The sequence below is a fragment of the Carcharodon carcharias genome, chromosome 11 (assembly GCF_017639515.1).
Source record: "Carcharodon carcharias isolate sCarCar2 chromosome 11, sCarCar2.pri, whole genome shotgun sequence".
Classification (NCBI taxonomy): Eukaryota; Metazoa; Chordata; class Chondrichthyes; order Lamniformes; family Lamnidae; genus Carcharodon; species Carcharodon carcharias.
Window position 1 is genome coordinate 30697167 of NC_054477.1, and position 20644 is coordinate 30717810.

General features: G+C 39.4%; 1 protein-coding gene across 3 annotated transcripts in view; it reads left to right on the forward strand.

Moving 5' to 3' along the window:
* The window catches only part of rab6a (RAB6A, member RAS oncogene family), a 92710-nt gene that overhangs the window by 68109 nt on the left and 3957 nt on the right, over window positions 1–20644 (forward strand). For all 3 annotated transcript variants that reach the window (XM_041199127.1, XM_041199125.1, XM_041199128.1), the window contains exons 5-6: window positions 9869–9980; window positions 11662–11755. In XM_041199127.1, coding sequence (XP_041055061.1) covers window positions 9869–9980; window positions 11662–11755 — 206 coding nt within the window. The remainder of the gene's footprint in view (window positions 1–9868; window positions 9981–11661; window positions 11756–20644) is intronic.

Genomic DNA, 20644 nt, shown 5'->3' on the forward strand with positions numbered 1-20644 from the left:
TCTTAACCACCTTATCTACCTGTCCCGCTACCTTAAGGAACCGGTGGTCATGCACACCAAGATCCCTCTGATCCTTGGTACTTCCCAGGATCCTACCATTCATCGTGTATTCCCGTGCCTTGTTTGTCCTGCCCAAGTGCATCACCTCACACTTATCCGGATTAAATTCTGTTTGCCACTGATCAGCCCATCTAACCAGCCCGTCTATATCCTCCTGTAATTTAAGGCTATCCTCCCCACTATTTACCACCCCACCAATTTTCATGTCATCCGCGAACTTACTGATCATCCCTCCTACATTCAAGTCTAAATCGTTTATATATACCACAAACAGCAAGGGACCCAACACTGATTCCTGTAGAATCCTGTCCCTGACCACATACCACATCAGACAGTCCTATCCTAAGGGAGTGGCTGCCTCCTGGAATAAAGTGTGCAGGTAACTTACCCCCTCCTTGAAGCATTTTGGTGTCTGTAGCTCAGATTCCAGCTCAATAGCTCAATGAGCCGAAGCTCCGTGAGCCGCAGACAGTTAGTGCAGACACTATGGATCATTGAGATTCCATATACCGCAGCTGCAACACACCATCTTCATTGCATTTTAATTAACTGATTATATATTTACTAATTAAATTTTTGTCTAGTCTTGTTTGTGCTTCTATTATTATTTCAATAAATGTTCTACTTGCCCCAATTGAAATACCCTAGTTTAGATAGGATAAATAGGAAATACTCCGCCAATCACCTACCTGCTTCCCTGTGATGTCACACATCAATCATTGTTTCTGAACTGGGCTCTGAATCCACAGACTTGAGAGGCCAGCTCCTCTCACCCCTGAGTGTCTCCAATTTTTATGGCCCCTCTCACCCCTGAGTCTCTCCAATTTTTATGGCTCCTCTCACCCCTGAGTCTCTCCAATTTTTATGGCTCCTCTCACCCCTGAGTCTCTCCAATTTTTATGGCTCCTCTCACCCCTGAGTCTCTCCAATTTTTATGGCTCCTCACACCCCTGAGTGTCTCCAGTTTTTATGGCTCCTCACACCCCTGAGCATCTCCAATTTTTATGGCTCCTCACACCCCTGAGTCTCGCCAATTTTTATGGCTCCTCTCTCCGTAGTCTTGCCACTTTTTCTGGCTTCTCTCTCCCCTAGCCTCACTTTTTTGTGGCTGCGCTCTCCCCAAACCGCGCTGCTTTCTGGGTGATGTACCCATGCACCTTAATGTACTTTACTTTTAGTAGTGAAGGTCATGGTTTGGGAGGTGCTGTTGGAGAAGCCTTGGTAAGTTACTGCCAGTGCATCTCATAGATAGTACACATTGCATCATGGTGTGGTGAAGAGAATGGATATTTAAGGTAATGGATGGGCTACCAATTAAGTGGACTGTTACATCCTACCTCAGGCCAAGTTTCTTCAGTGCTATTGCTGCACTCATCTGGAAGAGTATGTGCCCTCATGCTCCTGATGTATGCATTATAGATGGTGGAGAGGTTTCAGAGTTGAGAATACACAGCCTCTGAGGAGGTCTAGTAACAACAGCATTTACCTGGCTGACACAAAGTTGTGGTCAATGGTGACCTTCAGTGTAAATGGTGAGGAATTTGGCAATGAAAATGGAATTGAATGTCTGGAGGAAGTGATTAGATTCTCTTGTTGGAGATGGTCATTGACCAGCATTTATATGGAGTGAAAGTTAGTTGCTGCATATGAGCCAAACTTGGATATTGTCCTGGTCTTTCTCATGCGAACATGGACTGCTTTTTTTTTGAAGAATTCCAAGTAGAACCGAACAGCATGCAGTCATCAGTAAACAGCCCCACCTCTGACCTCATGAAGGGTTGCTATTGATATAAGGTAGTTGCGCCTAAGGCCCTGCCCTGAAGAATTCCTACATTAACATCCTGGGCCAGAGATGATTGGCTTCCAACAACACAATCATTATCCTTTGTTAGGTATAACTTCAACCACTTTAGTGTTTTTTTTCCCCTAGTCCCCGTTGACTTTAGTTTTACTAGGCTTTTTAGTGCCACACTTTGTCTCATGCTTTCTTAATGTCAAGGGGAGTCAGTTATCCCAGGAATTCAGCATGTTTTGGACCAAATAAAGACATGCTTGTCACATTATTGGCTGTCCTTTGATCAATGCAGGATACCTGTACTTTGCTCTGATTACTTGTCAACGGATCTGGGAGTACCTACTTCTATTAAAGGAGAGCCTGTTAATACATCCTCCTGTATAATTGTTAACAAGCATGAACAGCATGTTAGGTTCTTATAAGATGCACAGATGACATTACACATAATGTTGACATTCTGGCTAAAACGAAATCTCAACCTAAATAAGTCACACTGGAACAGGCAAGCAGGATTAGGCCATTCAGCCTCTCAAGTCTGTTGTACCTTTGGGATCTAATCTGTGCCCTAACTTTACCTACCTTTTGATCCATATCTCTTAATACCCTCCTTACCTCATAAAAACTGTTGACCTCAGTCTTGAAAATTTCAGTCAACCCAGCATCCACAGCCTTTTGGAGGAATGTTCCAGATTTCCAGTCTTGGTCATCTGACATTGGCTGGCCTATCTATATACTGTACTTCTAAATGATTGAAATGCTTCTGTTTTCTTCACTGGTGCCATTTTTGCACCGATGAAGCAAGTTTTTATTTCGTCAAAATTGCAAGGTGCATCATTTTATCAAAATATGGGTTTTCTTTCCTTTGTTTTTCATTAGGATTTGAAGTTTATTCTTAAGCAATTTTGAGGCCTTTTGAACCTATAGTTCTGGTGCAATTTTGTTTACATTATAAAATTATTAATATGGAAGCTTTAATCAGTACAGTGAACTGGACACAGTACCATGTTTCTGGTTTTCCTCTTGTTGCTAATGAATAACACACTTGCATAGATATCAGTGACCAAGGGATCATACACCCAAAGATAACCAGTTATTCTGTGGCAGTTGTTTTGTACAAGTATTGGACTTTCCATTATTTCTGGTCATCATGCTGACTGTTTGCTGCATCCAGGCTTTTCGCTTTCTATTGAAGCACTTAGGTGTGCATGAAGCAATAGGTATCTCTTTATAGATAGGATAAAAAGTTTATGCAAGGCCTTTAGAATTCTGACTTTAAGAAAACCCATGGCCCAGGTTCCTCTTGTGGCCACCTGCAGAGCTTGTACCATCTTGCTTTAACTAAGCCTCACTATATCTGATTAAGGTTGCAGGTGTCAGGATGGCTTGAAAGTGTAGGTGCTAAGTCCCGGTTATTAATGTTTGTATTGTATTGGTATGTTTCTATTTGCCTGTATAGCTTGAATGGGGAAGAAGGTTTCTTGGCTTAAAGAAGGAAATTTTAGGAAGAATATTTATAATTCAAAATGCTCCAATTTATGTTAGCTTGAAAAGATTTTTTGTACTGCCAGTGTCCTTACTAGCGTAGAAATGCTGAGGAAAACACTTTCTTGCTAAATGAATCTGATGATGTTGCAAATGGAGTTCCATCAGAAGCAGCATGGGTTGCAACTACACGTTGTTCTGTGATTATCTGACGATTATTTGGCTAATGCAGCCGGATGAGAATACACATTTTAAAGAGTTTAGCTTGATTTCTCTATTCTGGGGCAACCTATTCAGTGTTGTATTCCAGAAAACTGCTTGGTGAAAGAGGGATACTGGAGCCAATCTTTACTCAGTCGTATATTTATTTACATAGTGAAACATCCAAGCTTATATCTCCCAACTTAACTCCCAATAGTTTCTGCAAGTATCTCTTTTTATATATACTCAAGTAAAACCTCCTACCCCTACCACTTCGAAGGACAAGAGATGCACAGGAACATCACCTGCAAGTTCCCTTCAAAGCCCCACATCATCCTGACTTGAAACAATATTACTGTTCTTCACTGTCGTTGGGTCAAAATCCTGGAACTCGCTAACTGTGAATTTACCTACACCACGTAGACAACAGTGGTTCAAGAAGGTGGCTCACCACCACCACCTTGTGAGCAATTAGGGATGGGCAATAAATGCCAGTGACGCCCACAGCTGACAAAAGAAATCTTTAAAAATGTCCTCCATCTGCATGTAATTAAACAGTTAATACACAATTAGCACTCATTTTCTATTTATTCCTTGTATGGAAGGTACTGACTTTTACTAGCATGCTATTACATGGTTACCAGAAGCCCTCCAATATCTCTTACAAGTGACATTTCTTTGTGAATGGGCCTAGATGGTGTTAAGTTGGCAGGTTACATGAAAGTGGCTGGGAACATTACAGCAGAGCTTCTAACATCCATTCATATGCCCTTTTTCTCGCATGATATCTGTATAAAAAAGAAGCTAAACACCTGCCCCCACCTTTCCCATACCAGCAAACCAATTACAATCTAATCATAGTTCCTGCTACAATCAGTTAATGTATTATAGATTGGAAAATGAAACTGGTTCCAAATAACTGTTATTTGGAGCAATGAATGCAAATTTTTAAATGGGGAAAGTATCCTCAAAGAACTTCCTGCAGGATGAATTCAGTCTCATTTGTATTTTCGTGTGGATGTAGACTTGGTGAAGGTGGAAGTAGCTGTGATTGTAGTCACGGCTGTCTGCAGAAGTTTTGCAATTTTTATATATACGATTACAGATTTTCAGGCCAAGAAGCAGCATGTCAATTGAGGGAAAAAATTTCTTACATTTTCATGTGGTGTTATCAATTACTCCCAAATCTGGTTTAGCACAGTCAAATGTGCAATACAGCTCCTACTCCAACAACTTGCCTTAAAACCAGCCCTGGAGCGCCCCCTTTTCAACAATATGAACATTGTCATGGATAATCATACAGCCAATTTTGTGCTGAATTGTGGGCAATCAATAAATTAGTGAGTTAAAACTACACATTTATTTTGTGTAGAATTTTGCATTTTAGAAGTAGCGGAGCCCTATCAATCTAAGGTAACACTTGAACTCTGGAGCCAAAGAGGTGACTTGCTCAATATTCCACGTAAAAATGGGATCAATTTACACTGTCAACATGAAACACAACCATTTTCATTTAAGGCTAGGACCAATGTGAAGTCTGAATTCTGCATGTTGCCTCATACATAGCTGTGTTGCCATTGTACTGTGCATGTGTGCATGTAAATGTTGCTTTCAAGATTGAACTTGATTGGAGTAAATGTATTGTACTGAGACCAGGAGGAAGTGGTCCTGTAGTGTATTATGAATTCATTGGAATTATCATATTTTTAAAGGAGCATTCCAGGTAAGGTTCAGCAAAGATGATCACTGGAACAAGCTCAATGAAAAAAAATGCATGCTAACTTTGTCCTTTTGAATCAAAACATTCCCTTCCTTGAATCTTCTGGTGTTGAGCACCATCTCTGTAAGGACTAAGGTACCCAGGATGACTCATCGCTGCCTCCAGTACCCCTTCCTTTCCCTTTGAAAATTTCCAAAATGGCTAGGTTTTGGTAGGATCTTGGAGCATTTCAGTTGAAGTGAGAACCTCTGATGTAGAGGATCACATGCATGATACTTTGGTGCAGTTTACTGGGGCTATATTCTGCTTAGTTAAACTTTTCACATTTGTGGTTAGGTTGCTGATGAAGGCCAACATAGTAGGGCTATGGAAACTGGAGGTTTTCTCACTTAGTTTCATCTCCCAGTTTTCTTGCTTCACTTGAAGCAAAAATTAACCATAAGCCTGGAAACAGACATAAGAAATGTATTATTTCTACATGCAAATTTGGACTTGCTGTGAGGATTGTTGGCCAGTCCATAGGTTAACTGAATTAAATTGAGATTAGAAAATTTTCCCTGCAAATTCTTGAGCTTAATGCGTATTGAGCTCCTGGTGGTGGTCTTTTTAAAAATGTAAGTACCCCAAAAAAGTTTTTAAATAAAGTATCAAAAATAAGTACTGGGACAAATGTCTCAGCATAGTATCTTTATTAATATTTTAACAGAGAGCTTATTAGTTCCTAGCAGAATTAAAATATATTTCTTAACCCTGCTCTGATTAGCACTCTTCCTCGTTTGTTTTGATCTGACTCCATATCAATCTCCATATACAATAGTATGCTGCCTCATTACCTTCAAGAAAATAATGCCCTTGTTTGCTCAATTTGGCCAATTTATGTTTTCCTGGAGCGAAGAACTGGGGATATGGGCAAATTGCTTTATTTTTTACTCCCATTACCAATTCACTCTTGTAATTACTGTCTTGTAAAAGTTGTTTTTAAAAAATTGACATGAATTTTGAGTTTTCAATAATGTTTTTTGGATTTCAGAAGTTACCAATGTAATGTTAACTGCATTTGTATTTTTGCACCTCGGTGTTTGTCTAGCCTAGGGCAGTTGGGTATTAGTTGAATCCTCACTGGCGTTCTGAAACATTACCAATCCTAGGCACAAGTTCTACATTTAATATTGTGATCAATACCTTGAACACATACATCACCTTTTAATTTCATGTGCCAGTAACTTGCATAAACATGTGGCCTTGTTTTCTGAAAGGCTGTCCTGATGAAAATATCCAAGCGTAATTCTTCCAGATGCCTCATCATGGAAAGGCTCCTGAGTCTTCCAGGATTTGTGCAACACTGCAGTTCTGGTTACAAGTTTGCTTGACTGAGTTCTTCAGTGATCTGATGCCACTTGACACTAGAATCAAATGCCTTCGACTTTGGGCTTAAAGTTTCACCCTACAATTCACATCAGATGAGGTGGTAAGTGGGGAAAATGCTTGTTGCTGCTTCTGCCTTCACCTCTTACACCCAGCAATGATTTATTGATGTCCCCACCATTGTTGGAACCTCTGGTTTCTACTTCATATCATCAAGGGCCACAAACTCCTTCCTTTTAAAACATTTTCTAAATTGTAATGTTACTGCAGATGCTGTAGAATTGCTTGCACAATAAAAATGGTCATGTCAGACCTGGAAGAGTTTCTGAATTTGCAAATACAGAAGTTGGTGGCTCACCTCTCCTGTTTGCAATTTGCAATTTGCATAATGATGCCAGCAGGCAGGTAATTTGTCTTGTTAGTGTCATTTCCAAATTAATGTTTTTGAGAGTAGTAGGGACAGATTTGCTGTACTATTAGGCAGGCAAAACAAATTAAGCCCAGTACTGACAGTGTTGTATACTGGTGCATACATATGTGATGCAAGTATGCTGTAATGGGAAGAATAGGTTTGACATAGGTGGACTTAGAGAGGGGTTTGGAAGAAATAGTTAGTTCCAAAACCGATGAATTGGCAAAACAATTTTTAAAAAGTGGTCAGTGCAATAAAATACGTGTCAATAGAGATGAGGCTAAGTCTTTATAGTGTAATGATCGGAATGGAAAAATTTAAGGTTTACACACCAGAAACAAGGCAGTGAAGGCAAACCCTCTTCGTTCGAATATATGAACATAAGAAATAGGAGCAGAAGTAGGCCACTCGGCCCCTCGAGCCTGCTCTGCCATTCAATAAGATCATGGCTGATCTGTTTGTTTTGAATTCCACATTCCCACTTACCCCCGATAACCTTAGATTCTTGTTAGGGCAAGGGAATCGATCTACCTCTGCCTTAAAAATATTCAATGACTGAGCCTTCACTTCCTTCTGAGGCAGTTACAAAGTCACTTTGACAGAAAAAAATTATTTTAATCTCTGTCCTAAAAAGGTGACCCCTAATTTTAAAACACTGTCCCCTAGCATCCTTTCCATATCCACTTTGCCAAGACAGTTCAGAATCTTGTATACTTCAATCAAATCACCCCTCACTCTTCTAAACTCTTGTGGAAACAAGCCCAGTCTGTCCAACCCTTCCTCATAAGACAACCTGCTCATTCCAGGTATCAAATCTAGTGAACCTCCTCTGAACTGCCCCAATGTACTTACATCCTTCCTTAAATAAGGAGACCAAAAGTATGTAAAATATCAAATATTCCACTTTTCAACATATTTATATATTCAAAGTAAATCAGGTTAGTAAGGCCATAAATTGGTGAAAAGTAATTTAAGAACAGTATTCCAATTTCTTTGAAGGGTGACAAGTGTTTGAAGTTGCACATATAAAGGGGATGGCAGATCCTGAACTGGAGAGTTTTGGAATACAATTTAATGGAACAAAAAACCTTTCTCTTCCCTTGACTATGCTTATGGCTTGGGTGTGGATCATTAAGTTGTCTTCAACTTGGCAAATGCACACACTGGACACACTTTATTGGATGCGAACTGTTCACCGGCCCAATCCTTTTCACTTCAAATTTTGAGTTTTTAAAATTTGAAGTCACTGAATAGTTTTATAATTGGTTTTAACTTGATTCTTACTTTTTTAGTTGATGGATCTATGGCACCAAACTGTTATGTTGATGAAAGCTGAGTGCTCATTGCAGATAGTTTGTGTTCTTTTTAGAAACAAAGATTTAGTTTACTCAATATTCAGCAGAGATGAGAATATTTGATTCAGAATGCTAATCCTAGAATTTTACAAGACAGTTTGAAGCTAATTGGCTGGCTCCCTCTAAAAGTCATTCACTTGGCCTCTTTTCTGTGCTCCCTCATTTTTTAAAATATAATTTTGTCTGTATCCCCATCCCTTTTAAAATCTGTAATAAACTTTTCCTTTAGTGATTTTTCTCATACACTTTCAGCAGATGAAATGCTTTATTTGGGGGGTGGTGCGGAGAGGACTTTTTTGAACCTTTCCACTGTTCTTTTGGTGATTTTAAATTTATGCCCACTAAATAGAGATTCACTGACTAGTGGAAATAGCTCTTAAGTTAAAACACCTTATGACCTTGAACATCAGTCAGATCATTTCTTGATCTTCAAAAAAAAGTTTATCATCTGACAGTTCCAGATAAGTCTTCAAGGAAGATACCCCCAACTATTTTCCCCTATGGTATAATGAACAGCATCCTGTTTTGTATGTGGAAATTGAAATGCAGTCAGGAGGAGGATGAAGGTGAGTTGTATAATATTTCCTTAAAGGTTTGGTCTTTGTTGGAGAAAGGATTCAAAATATATGGTGGAGCAGGAAACTAGAAGCATGTTTCCAATCATTCATGACTTAAAACAAATGTAGCAAGGCTGGAGATTATCCTGGTATTTGCGTACACATGAAATTCTTTACTTTGAGGGTGTCAGTTTAATAAGATCATTTTGGGAAATGTCACTTAGTAGTATGACCTAAAATGGAACTTTCTTTTACACCTGCCAGCTCCTCTGTATCATGTACCTAGTGTCTGGTCCAAATGTGTAGCACTGCTTCTGAAACATACTTAATTGAAAGTATCCACAGTCCAATTTAGAGGGAGTCCTCTGGGCCTGTCCATTTTTTTGTGTGAGGAGATGTTTGTTTCATTTATTTCTGGTTTACTTTTGATGTTGATGATTATTTGTGTCTTGTACAAAATGAAGCACTCTATGTTGCTCTGACAGTTTTTGAAGTGAGTGGGAACTCTACAATTTGTATTTTTATGACCGTTTAATTTTATGTTCATTTCTCATTTTGTGTTAGCAATAATTTATTGATGTAGCAGTTTAATACATCAAGTTTTTATGTGCATGTTCACATCAGTAATTCTTCAAGCAAGTTGCTTATTGATATTGGTCTTTTTTCCCTAGCTGATTTTGTAGAAAAGAAATTGGTGGGATTTTCCTAGGTCACTTCAGATGATTGCTATTTCTTGCAGCTGACCATTGTAGTGTTAGAAAACAGGAGGAATCAATTATAGTCACCAGTTTGAATTTCTTTAAGTTCCCTGCTCTGTGTGTCTAGCTTTGTCTCATTGGGCACATTTTTTTTACAAACAAATTTTTCTTTAATGCTGGGGCCAGTTTGTATCTAATACTCTCTCTCTTTTTAAAACAAAAGATGTAAACTCCTTCCAACAAACCACAAAATGGATCGATGATGTCCGAACAGAGAGAGGAAGTGATGTTATCATAATGTTAGTGGGAAATAAGACAGATCTTGCAGATAAAAGGTAAGATCTTTTTTATTAAACTCAGCAAATGCCAACTGTGAAACTTCCAATGCTAGAAAGCAATCAGTTATCTTCCACGTACCAACCCTCAAGGTTTTCATCAACTTTCTGTACTTGTATAGTAATTACCCATAAGTGTTTGATTCCAGGCTTGATTGGTAACCTGTTGTCTGCTTAACCTTTGTAAGTGAAAGATTTCTCTAATTTGTTTGCAGACCCATAGTCAGGCAGTTGGGGGGCTTACTTCTTTGACTTCTCCCAGACCCACCACACACAATTATATCACTGCTTCCAATCCCATTTCTAATTAGTCCATAGCACCTAGACTGTTTCATTTGAAGTAATAAAATATTGTACATCATTTATCAGAGCTTAGTATCCTTCCTCGTCTTCCTTACATATACTGCTTTCAACACTTACCATTTCATTCTATGCCTTTCTAATGTATCATTGCTCTTATGAGTCCCACTTAGCTGTCCTAATACAATCACTAGAAAGAAAAATTAATGTTGCTGTTAGTTGTACTTGCAACTACTACCTTTAAATCTTTGGATTTTATAATTGCCTACTGACAACTTTTTAAATAGAATGAGATAGATAATGACCAGCAATGGTCAGCACTAAAATTTATTGGAGCAATTTTGAAACTTAACATTCTTCCTTAAAGGTGCAATGCAATTTAAAAATTCACAATTACTGTCAGCAGCTCTGAGCATATTACTTTGATAATCATGAGTTGCCATTGCTTTGGTGGTCACTAAGGAGCATGACGACAATTTAAAAGCTTGTTACGATCCAAAATTTTGAAGATGCCGTTTGGAAAAAATACCTTCTGAAATGGTTCTATTTAATGTAGCTTTCTACAAACAGAATTTCAGTACCTCTGGAAGTTAATCATTGAGGTCCAAATGACTACTTTTGGTACTCACATTTTCTTGTGACAATGTCTGTTAATGTTAGTCACTTACATAAATATGGGACTTTTAACAGCTTTTGCCATTAGTTACCTCTACATGATAGAAGTAAAATACTGTATGCAATTCTGTATTGCTTTTAACATGCAGGAAGATGTCTCAGTTATTTGGTGGAGAAAATTAATAACATTAAGCACTGGAAGGGCACCTCAATGGAGACATAGATATTCGCTAATCTCTAACATTTTGTAACAATGTTGACATTTATAAAATTATTCCATAATGTAACAGCTTATTCTGTTCATTACTGTGCTGCAGACTAAAATTAATGAGGGATGTACATATAGCCATTGTCTGAAAATATATTTGGAGAATTGTCTATAAGTTATGGATCCTTGTTCTCAAATCATACAACTGAATTTTATCAATTCTAGAAATTTTAGATGCCCTTTTAAAGATCCTTATTTTGGTATCTGAACGAATCACTTTCATGTGGGGATTTCTTGTTTGGCTAGAAATTTGCTACCCTGTGCTATTTACATAAAATTGGTTACAGTAACATTTTTAAGAGCATTTGCTTGTCAGTGAGATTCTATAATTTTGGCTTTTACCAAAAGTCAGACATTCATTACTTTTGATGCAGCTTTCTATGTGCTTATTTTAATATGAAGTTGCTTTATTAGGCTAGTATGGTCTTTAATTGGAAGAATTTGTTTTTAGTTTGGGCCATCACTAAAATTCATTGCAAATTGTTTGATCATCTGCAGGCAAGTTGCAATCGAGGAAGGAGAAAGAAAAGCCAAAGAACTGAATGTAATGTTTATTGAAACTAGTGCTAAAGCTGGCTACAACGTAAAACAGGTGAGTGAGCACTAAGAGTATGCTGCAGGATTTGCTTGTTTCTGTGGCTACTGTAGAAGACCAAAGCTATCTTTGTATTAGTAACAGTGGAGTGTTTCAGTTAGAAGTTAGAATGCAGATTTCATGCAGCCAGAAACAATCCCCATTGTTAGCCTATGCAGTTTGCTAATGATAGACTCCAGGAACACCAGTTTTTCATTCATTTTTCTGGATTCTTGCTGTAACAAATTGGCAAGTGCGGTCTTTGCTATCTGCAAAAGATCGGCACTTTGGGACTCAACATTGCAAAACACCTTATTGAGTTGGATATAAAAGCAGCTGAAGACTAATTTTTTTTTCATATCATTAGATTGTTTACTTGTTACATATACTTAAAAACCATTTTGAGGTTTCCACCCACTTTTATACAACAAATGAGAAATGCTGTTTTGTTTTATTTTGTCCCTCAGCTATGTCTCTGAATAGTATCTCCTGGTGAATGTTTCATGCACAAGCAATAATGAAAGAGGAATTCTTTCTTTTGCTGCACTGTAGAATTTTTTTAATTCATTTTTTTATTATTTTATGGGATGTGGGCATTGTTGGCTTGGCCAGCATTTATTGCCCATCCCTAATTGCCCTTGAGAAGGTGGTAGTGAGCTGCTTTCTTGAATAGCTGCAGTGCTGTTGGAGACGGAGTTCCAGGATTTTGACCCAGTGACAGTGAAGGAACGATGATATATTTCCAAGTTAGGATGGTGAGTGGCTTGGAGGGGAACTTCCAGTGGTGGTGTTCCCATGCATCTGCTGTCCTTGTCCTTCTTGATGCTGATGGTAGTGGTTGTGGGTTTGGAAGGTACTGTCTAAAGAACCCTTGGTGAGTTTGCATCTTGTAGATGGCACGCACTGCTGCCACTGTTTGTTGGTGATGGAGGGAGTGAATGTTTGTGGAAGGGGTGTCAATCAAGCAAGCTGCTTTGCCCTGAATGGTGCCAAGCTCCCTGAGTGTTGTTGGAGCTGTACTCATCCAGGCAAGTGGAGAGTATCCTGTCACGCTCCTGACTTGTGCCTTGTAGTTGGTGGACAGGTTTTGGGGAGTCAGGAGGTGAGCTATATTTGTAAAATGTAGCCTATACACCAAGCAAAAACTGCAGTGTTGAAATGTATGTCAAAGGTAGACTACAATGTCAAGCAGGTTGAGCTTGTTGTATTCCTGGTGTTCCCATTTGTGGTGGTGTTTGGTCATCCTGTCTTCTACCAAATGATTGCATGATTTCTCTGTGAAGGAATAACAATATTGTACCATTTGCCTGTTCAGACCACTGCACTTTTTGGAAATCTGCTAGAATTTCAGGGTCTTGCATGAGATTGCTGTTTAGTCAGTTTGTTTGAAACTCAAATTATCCTTAAGCATTTTGGCCCCAAACACTGCTTACTTGCTTCAGATTGGCTGCTTTTTTTTAACCCTTTCAGAATTTCACTTTTGGTTACTTGATTAAATGTTTGACAGTCATTCATTTTCACAGAAATCTCAGAATTGTTACACCGCTGGAAGCTTTGTGCTAGTAGCATATTTTCAATAAATTACTATTTCTTTTCTTTAAGGCACTGTTGGAAACAAATTTTAGGACTTCTACTTCTCGTATGTTGCGCTTGATGCTTGTTCCCTGATTAAGCTTTAGCTTTATGGTTCTGAACCAAATAAACAAGTCTGCAATTCTGAGTTGTTTTATCCTTTCTTGCTTTATTGGGCTAATGTATTAAACCTTGGCTCCTGAGAGTTATTTGTGGAATACATCTTTTAAGTTGCATTTTTTTTCTTGCATGGCACAGTATTTGCAGTTTTATTGAAACTTAGATCATGAGATATTTATTGCTTCCTGCCAGGGCCAGTTTATATAAAAAAAAAATCTACTCAGAAATTCTTGGTACTCAGTTCTTTTACTTGCACTAAAACGTGCTGCCTGTTTACCTGTGTGCTGCCAAATCAAGAGAAAGATACCAGTTCTCTGCTGCAGAAATTTTTAGAATGGATCTTGAATAAACAAAGCAGGTTCAGATTATGCTATGTAATAGTCCTGCTTTGAGTTTTTATTGAAACATAGGGTGGGCACTCATGCTTTTCATTGTCTTTGGCACTGGGGTTTTTTATCATATAGGAAGCCAAAGCTAAATTAGGATTGGTTTGACCACTACAGTTTTTTTAATTATGAATGTATTCACTGGGTTTGATAATCATTGCCTGATGCCTAACAGAACAGAAATGAGGATCTTTCAGAGTGATTTGGGGAAGATAATACCTGGCTGGTTGTGTATAAATTTGGGCTGATTGTCCTGTACTTACACTTGTTTTGCGCTGATTTATTTAAGGCTTCTCCAAGTGTAGAGCCTGCTCAAGAGCACAGCCTTTCAAATAAGAATTGTTAAAACACTCCCATACTCCAGTTCTCTCTCCCCCCCCCCCCCCCCCCCCCCCCCCCCCCCCCCCAAAACCCACCAACCCAACCTACCATCCACCCACCCCCTTTGCTCCATCTCAACTCCTTGCAGCCATTGGGCTGTCAGCGGGGTAGCTGCAATTAAAAAGTCAACCAAAGAAAAACTGAAAATCATTCCAAGCATTTGCCTGTCATTGAGCTGAAGGCAGACCTCAAGCAGTATGTCTTCAAGTGACATGTGATGCCAAAGGGACATGATTTTATCAGGATCACGCTGTTCAACTAGGCCTTTCCACTCACCTTGGTGATGGATTTGCGGTGCAGCCGGGAGAGCTGGTTCCCATTGCACCCTGCAAAAAAAGGTAGGTACGTAGTTTTTTAATGCAGGAAGTGGCGAGCACCTCAGCTTTGCTGCTGACCGCAAGGTCCAGACACATATTCCTAGTGGTGTTTTTTTATTACCATGCTGAGTGCTATTTTTGGCTTTCTTTTCTCACAATGAGGGGGACACATGTTACTATTTGCTGTGTGACGTTTGAATTTCAAAGAATGAAGGCTTAATAGTATAAATCATTGGCAAGCTGAGGGTTCCACAATTTATCTCTGTCCATTATGCACACTGACTTGTGATTTATAACTCTATAAGAGATATAGGCCCTGGTGCAAAAGAATTGAAAATTGAAATGGTGAATTTACACACAGCTTTTTTTTGGAATCAGCAGTGGTATTGTACCTAAGAGGCTAATTCAATAGAATGCTGTTTCTATCTATTGACAAAATCACTGAGATAACTGGCTGCCGAAGAGTGGGTTCCTGCTGTATTGACTTTTTTCCCCCCTCAGGGCAGTCTGCCAGAGGCTATATAGTTCATGTAAAGAATTGTAGATGTTTACCTGTTCTTCCCTTTTATGCAGAACATAACCACCTGGCTGCACCTGTCTTTTCCTTGTGCGTTTTCTGAAGGAACCCATACAGCCAATTCTCAAATATGCTTTCTGAATAGTTTTTTTTCCAAAGAGCCTAAATTGAATATATTAAAATCAATTAATTGATTAAAATCATTCTTGTATTTAACTTGATACCTTTTAAGAAGCTAGCTTTCTTTTTATTGTATGAATTTGAAGCTATGGTGGAAGTGAATCATTTTCAGCTGCATTTTCATTGTCCTGAATTAAGTGCTTCGGCATTTACTGGTGTGCTGTGAAAGGTAAACCTGCCATACAGATTTACCTTTACAGGTTCGATAAATGAAAAACCTGAGTGCTAATATTTGAAATAGAAACAAAATTCTGGAACTGCACAGTAAATTGATCGTTGAGAGAGAAAGATGGATTAATATTTGGACAAATGGTGTTGAGAGTTCATTTACTAAAGCCTCTCGTTTGGAGGAAATATTGGGCCGTAACTTCCTTGGAGTGGCAATCTGCTTCGGATTGCCATTCCATGCCCACTTAACCTACACCAAACTATTTCTGTGCCTATCTTGCTGGACCTTCCAACTAAGGCCATGCGAGATCCAGTCAACGCAGCTGTCTCTGAAGTCCACCACCATCGGATTGAAGGAGGACATGCACCCTTTTTTACATTAGCTGCTGTAAAGCAGATAAGTTTAAAGGCCTCATTGAAATTGACAGGCCAGGGAGAAGCTAAGTGCCTAAGGTTAAGTGAGAAGGATTGGGGGGGGGGGGGGGGGGGGGGGGGAAAGGAGGAGGAGTGTGTGTGGAGATGGGGGGAGGGTGTCGGATATCAGGAGTGGTGTGGAGGGAAGGAAGGTGGGGGGAGAGTCAGACATCAGGAGGGGGTGCAGCAGGCCAGACATTCAGGTGGTGGGGGAACTGGGGGGATTGGAATTTCGGGAGGGTGTTTGTGGGTCAGACATAGGGGACTAGGGTGTCGGATCGGATGGATAAGAGTCGGGCCCATGGGGGAGCTGGGGGGGGTGTTGGGTGAGGAGTCCTTGTGTTTGGGGGGGAAACCCCTGGGGGTTGGTGGATGGGGAATACCCTTGGGGGTGGTTAGTTAGGGGTGGGGAGTCCCCTATGGTGGGGCAATCAATCTGAGTTCTTACAATTGTTACCCAGAAGTTAGAGGTTTTAATTCTTCTAACCTTTTCTGGGTAACTATTGGTATAACCCTGGTGGAACCATCCGAAGTTTGCGATATAAGCCACATTTCTGGATGGTTCCCAGCTTAGTCCAGTTGTCCAGAGGAAGTGTGCACTTCCGGGCAATTACCATGCAAACCCTTACATGGGAACTTCAGATTGGGATTCCTCGGTGCATCTTTGGAGTACCCCTCAAATCTGTCGCTGGGGAACCCAGCGGTTATGGCTCCTTGGCATTTGCATTTAAATCTATCTGAATTGGGAAAGATTTCTGAGAAGGTTTGCAATTTTGACTTTTTTTCAAATAGTCAGTGCAGTGACAGTTGGCACAGTTTCCATAGGAAGTATATTTGAAGTAGTGCTGTACATTTCAAACTATAAACATGCTGCACTAGAATAAAGGTAATAATACAGCTGTTTAGGAACACTACAACCTAATCATATGTAACATTTATACATATGTTTGCATCTGCGTGGATAATTCTTAAGTCTACAGCAATTATATGTTTGCCTTTTAATACCTGACGATTCAGATCTTTCAAGTTTCTCTGAGCCAATTATCAGCAGACCTTGAGTTTGCAAGGTGGAATATGCTTCCTTGTGGGTCAAAACTTTCACTATTCAACACTGCATATTCTCACCATTTCACAGATTTAATGCTTCCATGACCTTACAGAGAATGACGTTCTGGATACTGGGATGGCACTGAGTATTTCCATGGTCCCTGCTGTTCAGATGACCACTGTAAATGTACTATCTCTTCCCATGGTATCCCCCTTGCAGAATAGTGAAGATTTATAAAACAGGCAGACATTTGGAGAGCGGATGTGGTTTGTGTTAGCAAGCATTTCAACTATGCCAAACTGCATGCAGTGTGATAGGTACTTAAGCTTTCAAAGGATTGGGCCAGGGCAAATTTGAGGGTATTTGGACTTGACTTGGCACCATGAAGTACATACCCACGATGACATGCTTCATTGTTTGACCTTAGCAATGACAGGGCCCAGCCTGAAGAAGTATTTTAGCAGAAAGTCATTTTGAATTACCTTCAAGTAGACAAATGCAGAAATAGATCGATCTTTCAAAAGTGAAGGTTACTGAACCAGGTTAACTGGCAGTTTTTAACATCTTGTTGATTTCCTGGAATGGGAAATCTTTCTACAACTTCCATCAGTTTCTTACACCTCGGGTCAAAGATTATGTAGCCATTTTGGTGATCTGTTACTGACCAGGAAAACTTTCCTTTCTAGTCCCCATAACGACAAGTTTGGAATCTATACAGAATGTTGCTACTGAGCAAGATTCAAGCTTATGAGCAGTCTTTCTGTACAGTCCAAATTCCTCAAGTGTGGTTACCCAGAAATTGATTGAAACGTTTGAAAACTATGTTTACTCAAGCGAGAGAACACATGCCTATGGAGGGCCAGATGGTTATGCAGTGTGCTTGTGTCTCCATTTTATAGCCTGTCTGTTGAACGCATCAGACTTTTGATCGCGATTTTATCTGCCCCAACTGAAAATTCAGTTTAATGCCCAGTGGTGTTCAAGTTTTAGGAAGAGTTGAGGCTATTTGACAGTGTTGCATTAGGATTCCAGTTTTGCATTAAATGTGCTTAAATTTATTTCATTTTAAACTTCTGGCTTTGCGTGATCTAAATTTCTTGCTTTTAAGGTAGTGTCTGTTCTTATTAAAAACCTTTGAGTCAGTGATATGCTGTATTTGGCATTTGGTTAGAGTCCTGAAACTATGGCCAGGATTTTCCGACCCTGCCGTGGCAGGACCCGCTGCAGGGCATGTGGCAGGCCTTCCAAAAGTCCATTGACTTCTGGTGGGACTGAAAAATTCAGCCCTACATTTCGCTGTTGATATGGTGCCCACATCTTATCTACAACTCCATGCTTCCACACATTTAAGCAAATTACCATTTTATATATAAATTGTTGATGTTCTTCATGGAACAAGACCAGATTCGTCATTCAATGCAATTAGTTTTGATAGGAAAAGGACTTTACTAAGCCCATTACTAAGCAAAGAGTGAATTGAGTTTTATTGCATCTCTTAATGCTTTCATTAGCCGAGAGCCAGCATAGTAAAAAGGATGCTATTTTGGTGTCATCAATATGAGGAGGCTTTTGCTCAGTGTTAACTACTTGGAGTGACAACTATTTTACTAAAATTTTCATTATCTTATGGATGAAGGCAGATGCTTTGTGGCTGTGCTTAAGTTATTAACACTTAGGCCATTAGAATTCCCACCTTCAGTTTTGCATTGTTTTGGTAGGGAGGTGCTAAATGCTGATCTCCAAGGCTGAGGAAACGTTTGGTAGCAATGTTCCTTCAGGTTAAGGTTAAATATCTCAGTCAGTGCTCGGTGCTTCAATATTGGTTCCATCCACTGACACACACACACACACACACACACACACACACACACACACACACACACACACACTGACATTTGCTAATTGTAGATGATTTCCTTAACTTAAGTAACGAGTATGCAGTTGATGAATACTTCTGCATATAGCTGTTCAAATCAGCAAGTTTCAACAGTAGTTTTTTTGTTCTACTTAAAATATATATCTTTCTGTTCTTTGTTTATTTGTTTTCAATTGATCAGGAAAATTCAGGGTTCCTTCGCTTTGAGTTACTTTGGTGATTTTTGCAGGTAAAGCTGGTTGTATAAATTCGCATAGGAGTAGGATTAAAAGGTCAAGCTTTTCAACAGTTGATTGGAGAATAGGGGTCGTCCCTGCAGTTGTTCCTTGAGGCCTGGAATTGTTTATCTTATGGATCTGCTCCACTTCTGGAGAAAAAGATTGTATCACTTGGATGAATACTGGGTACCGTCACATAGGTTCTTTCAGAAAGCGATAGACTAATTACAAAATGTTCCTTGGCACTCTGAACATTTGCAACTAGGACAAACTTCAAATTTGCAGCAGAATGAGAAAAGTAGTTCCACAAGGCAGCCAGCTTTTACAAATACTTTGCAATATCAATAATGCTATTCTGTCAAGTTAAACTTGAATTTTGCTGGTCAGGGTTATCAGATCAGGAGACCTGCTTGCCTCACTGAACCATGGCAACATTTTGACCAACCGAGCTGACTTGCCAAGCAATCAGCACCCTTTTCTCCTGCAATATAAATTATTGTCCACTTTGAAATTTGGCATTCTTGTGTCTGTCCTGATGAGTGCAAGGCAAAAAGCTTTGACAGCATGTCTCTCTCTTTTCAATAATACTCAAAATATTTTTCTTATCCCTGTTGGTTCTTTGGTCATTCACCTTAAAACGGTTTCCTCTGGCTCGTAACCCTACTTCTAATGCGAACAGTTTCTCCCTAGCTACTCTGTCCAGACCCCTCATGATTTTGAACACTTCGATCAAATCATCTCAACCTTCTTTAAGGAGAATAGCCCCAGCTTTTCTGTGTAACTGAAGTCCCTCATCCTGGAAGCCATTCTTGCAATTATTTTACTGCACCCTCTCTAATGCCTCCACATCCTTCCTAAAGCGTGCTGTCCAGAATTGGACATGCTAAGCTAGTAAACTAAACTAAATTTTTATCATGTCTTGCCATTATTTTCCTTGTTTTTGTGCTCTCTGCCTCTATTTATGAAGCCCAGGACCCCAAATGTCTTTTTAGCCACTTTTTCAACATGCAATGCCGCCTTCAACTATTTGTGCGCATAGAAGCTCAAGTCCCTCTGCTCCTGCATGTTCTTTAGAATTATATCTTTTAATTTGCTTTTACTCATTCTTTCTACCAAAATGTATCACTTCTTTACATTAACTTTCATCTGCCACCTGTCCGCATATTCCATCAGCAGCCAATGCCGCCTTGAAGCCTGTCGCTATCCTCCTCCTCAGCTCAAAGTACTTCCGAGTTCTGTCATTCGCAAATGTTGGAATTGTGCCTTGCATACCCAAGTCTAGGTCATTAGTATAGATCAAAAAATTCAGTGGTCCTAAAATTGACTCCTGGGGAACCCCATCTTCCTCCATTACAAAAAATATCCCCACACTGCTACTGTTTCTGGTCACTCCAACTACTTTGTGTCCATATAAAAGTGAATGTGTAAGTAGTTACCTGTGGTAGTTTTAGTGCACAAGGAAGTGTTCTTGATATGAAACATGCTGTGCCTTCTGGTGAAGCTTGGATTTTACCAAATTGTTGTTCAGCTGGAGAATTTCCTGAATAGTTTTACTCAGGAGTTATAAAATATTCCAATATTTGTGGAGTAAACTTAAATTTGTGTGGAGGTATCCTTGAGCCACAATTTTTGGTACGATATTTGCTTGAACATTGATTCCTTTAAAATTGGTTGACAAAAGGTAAGATTTACTAATAAAACTTGTAACAT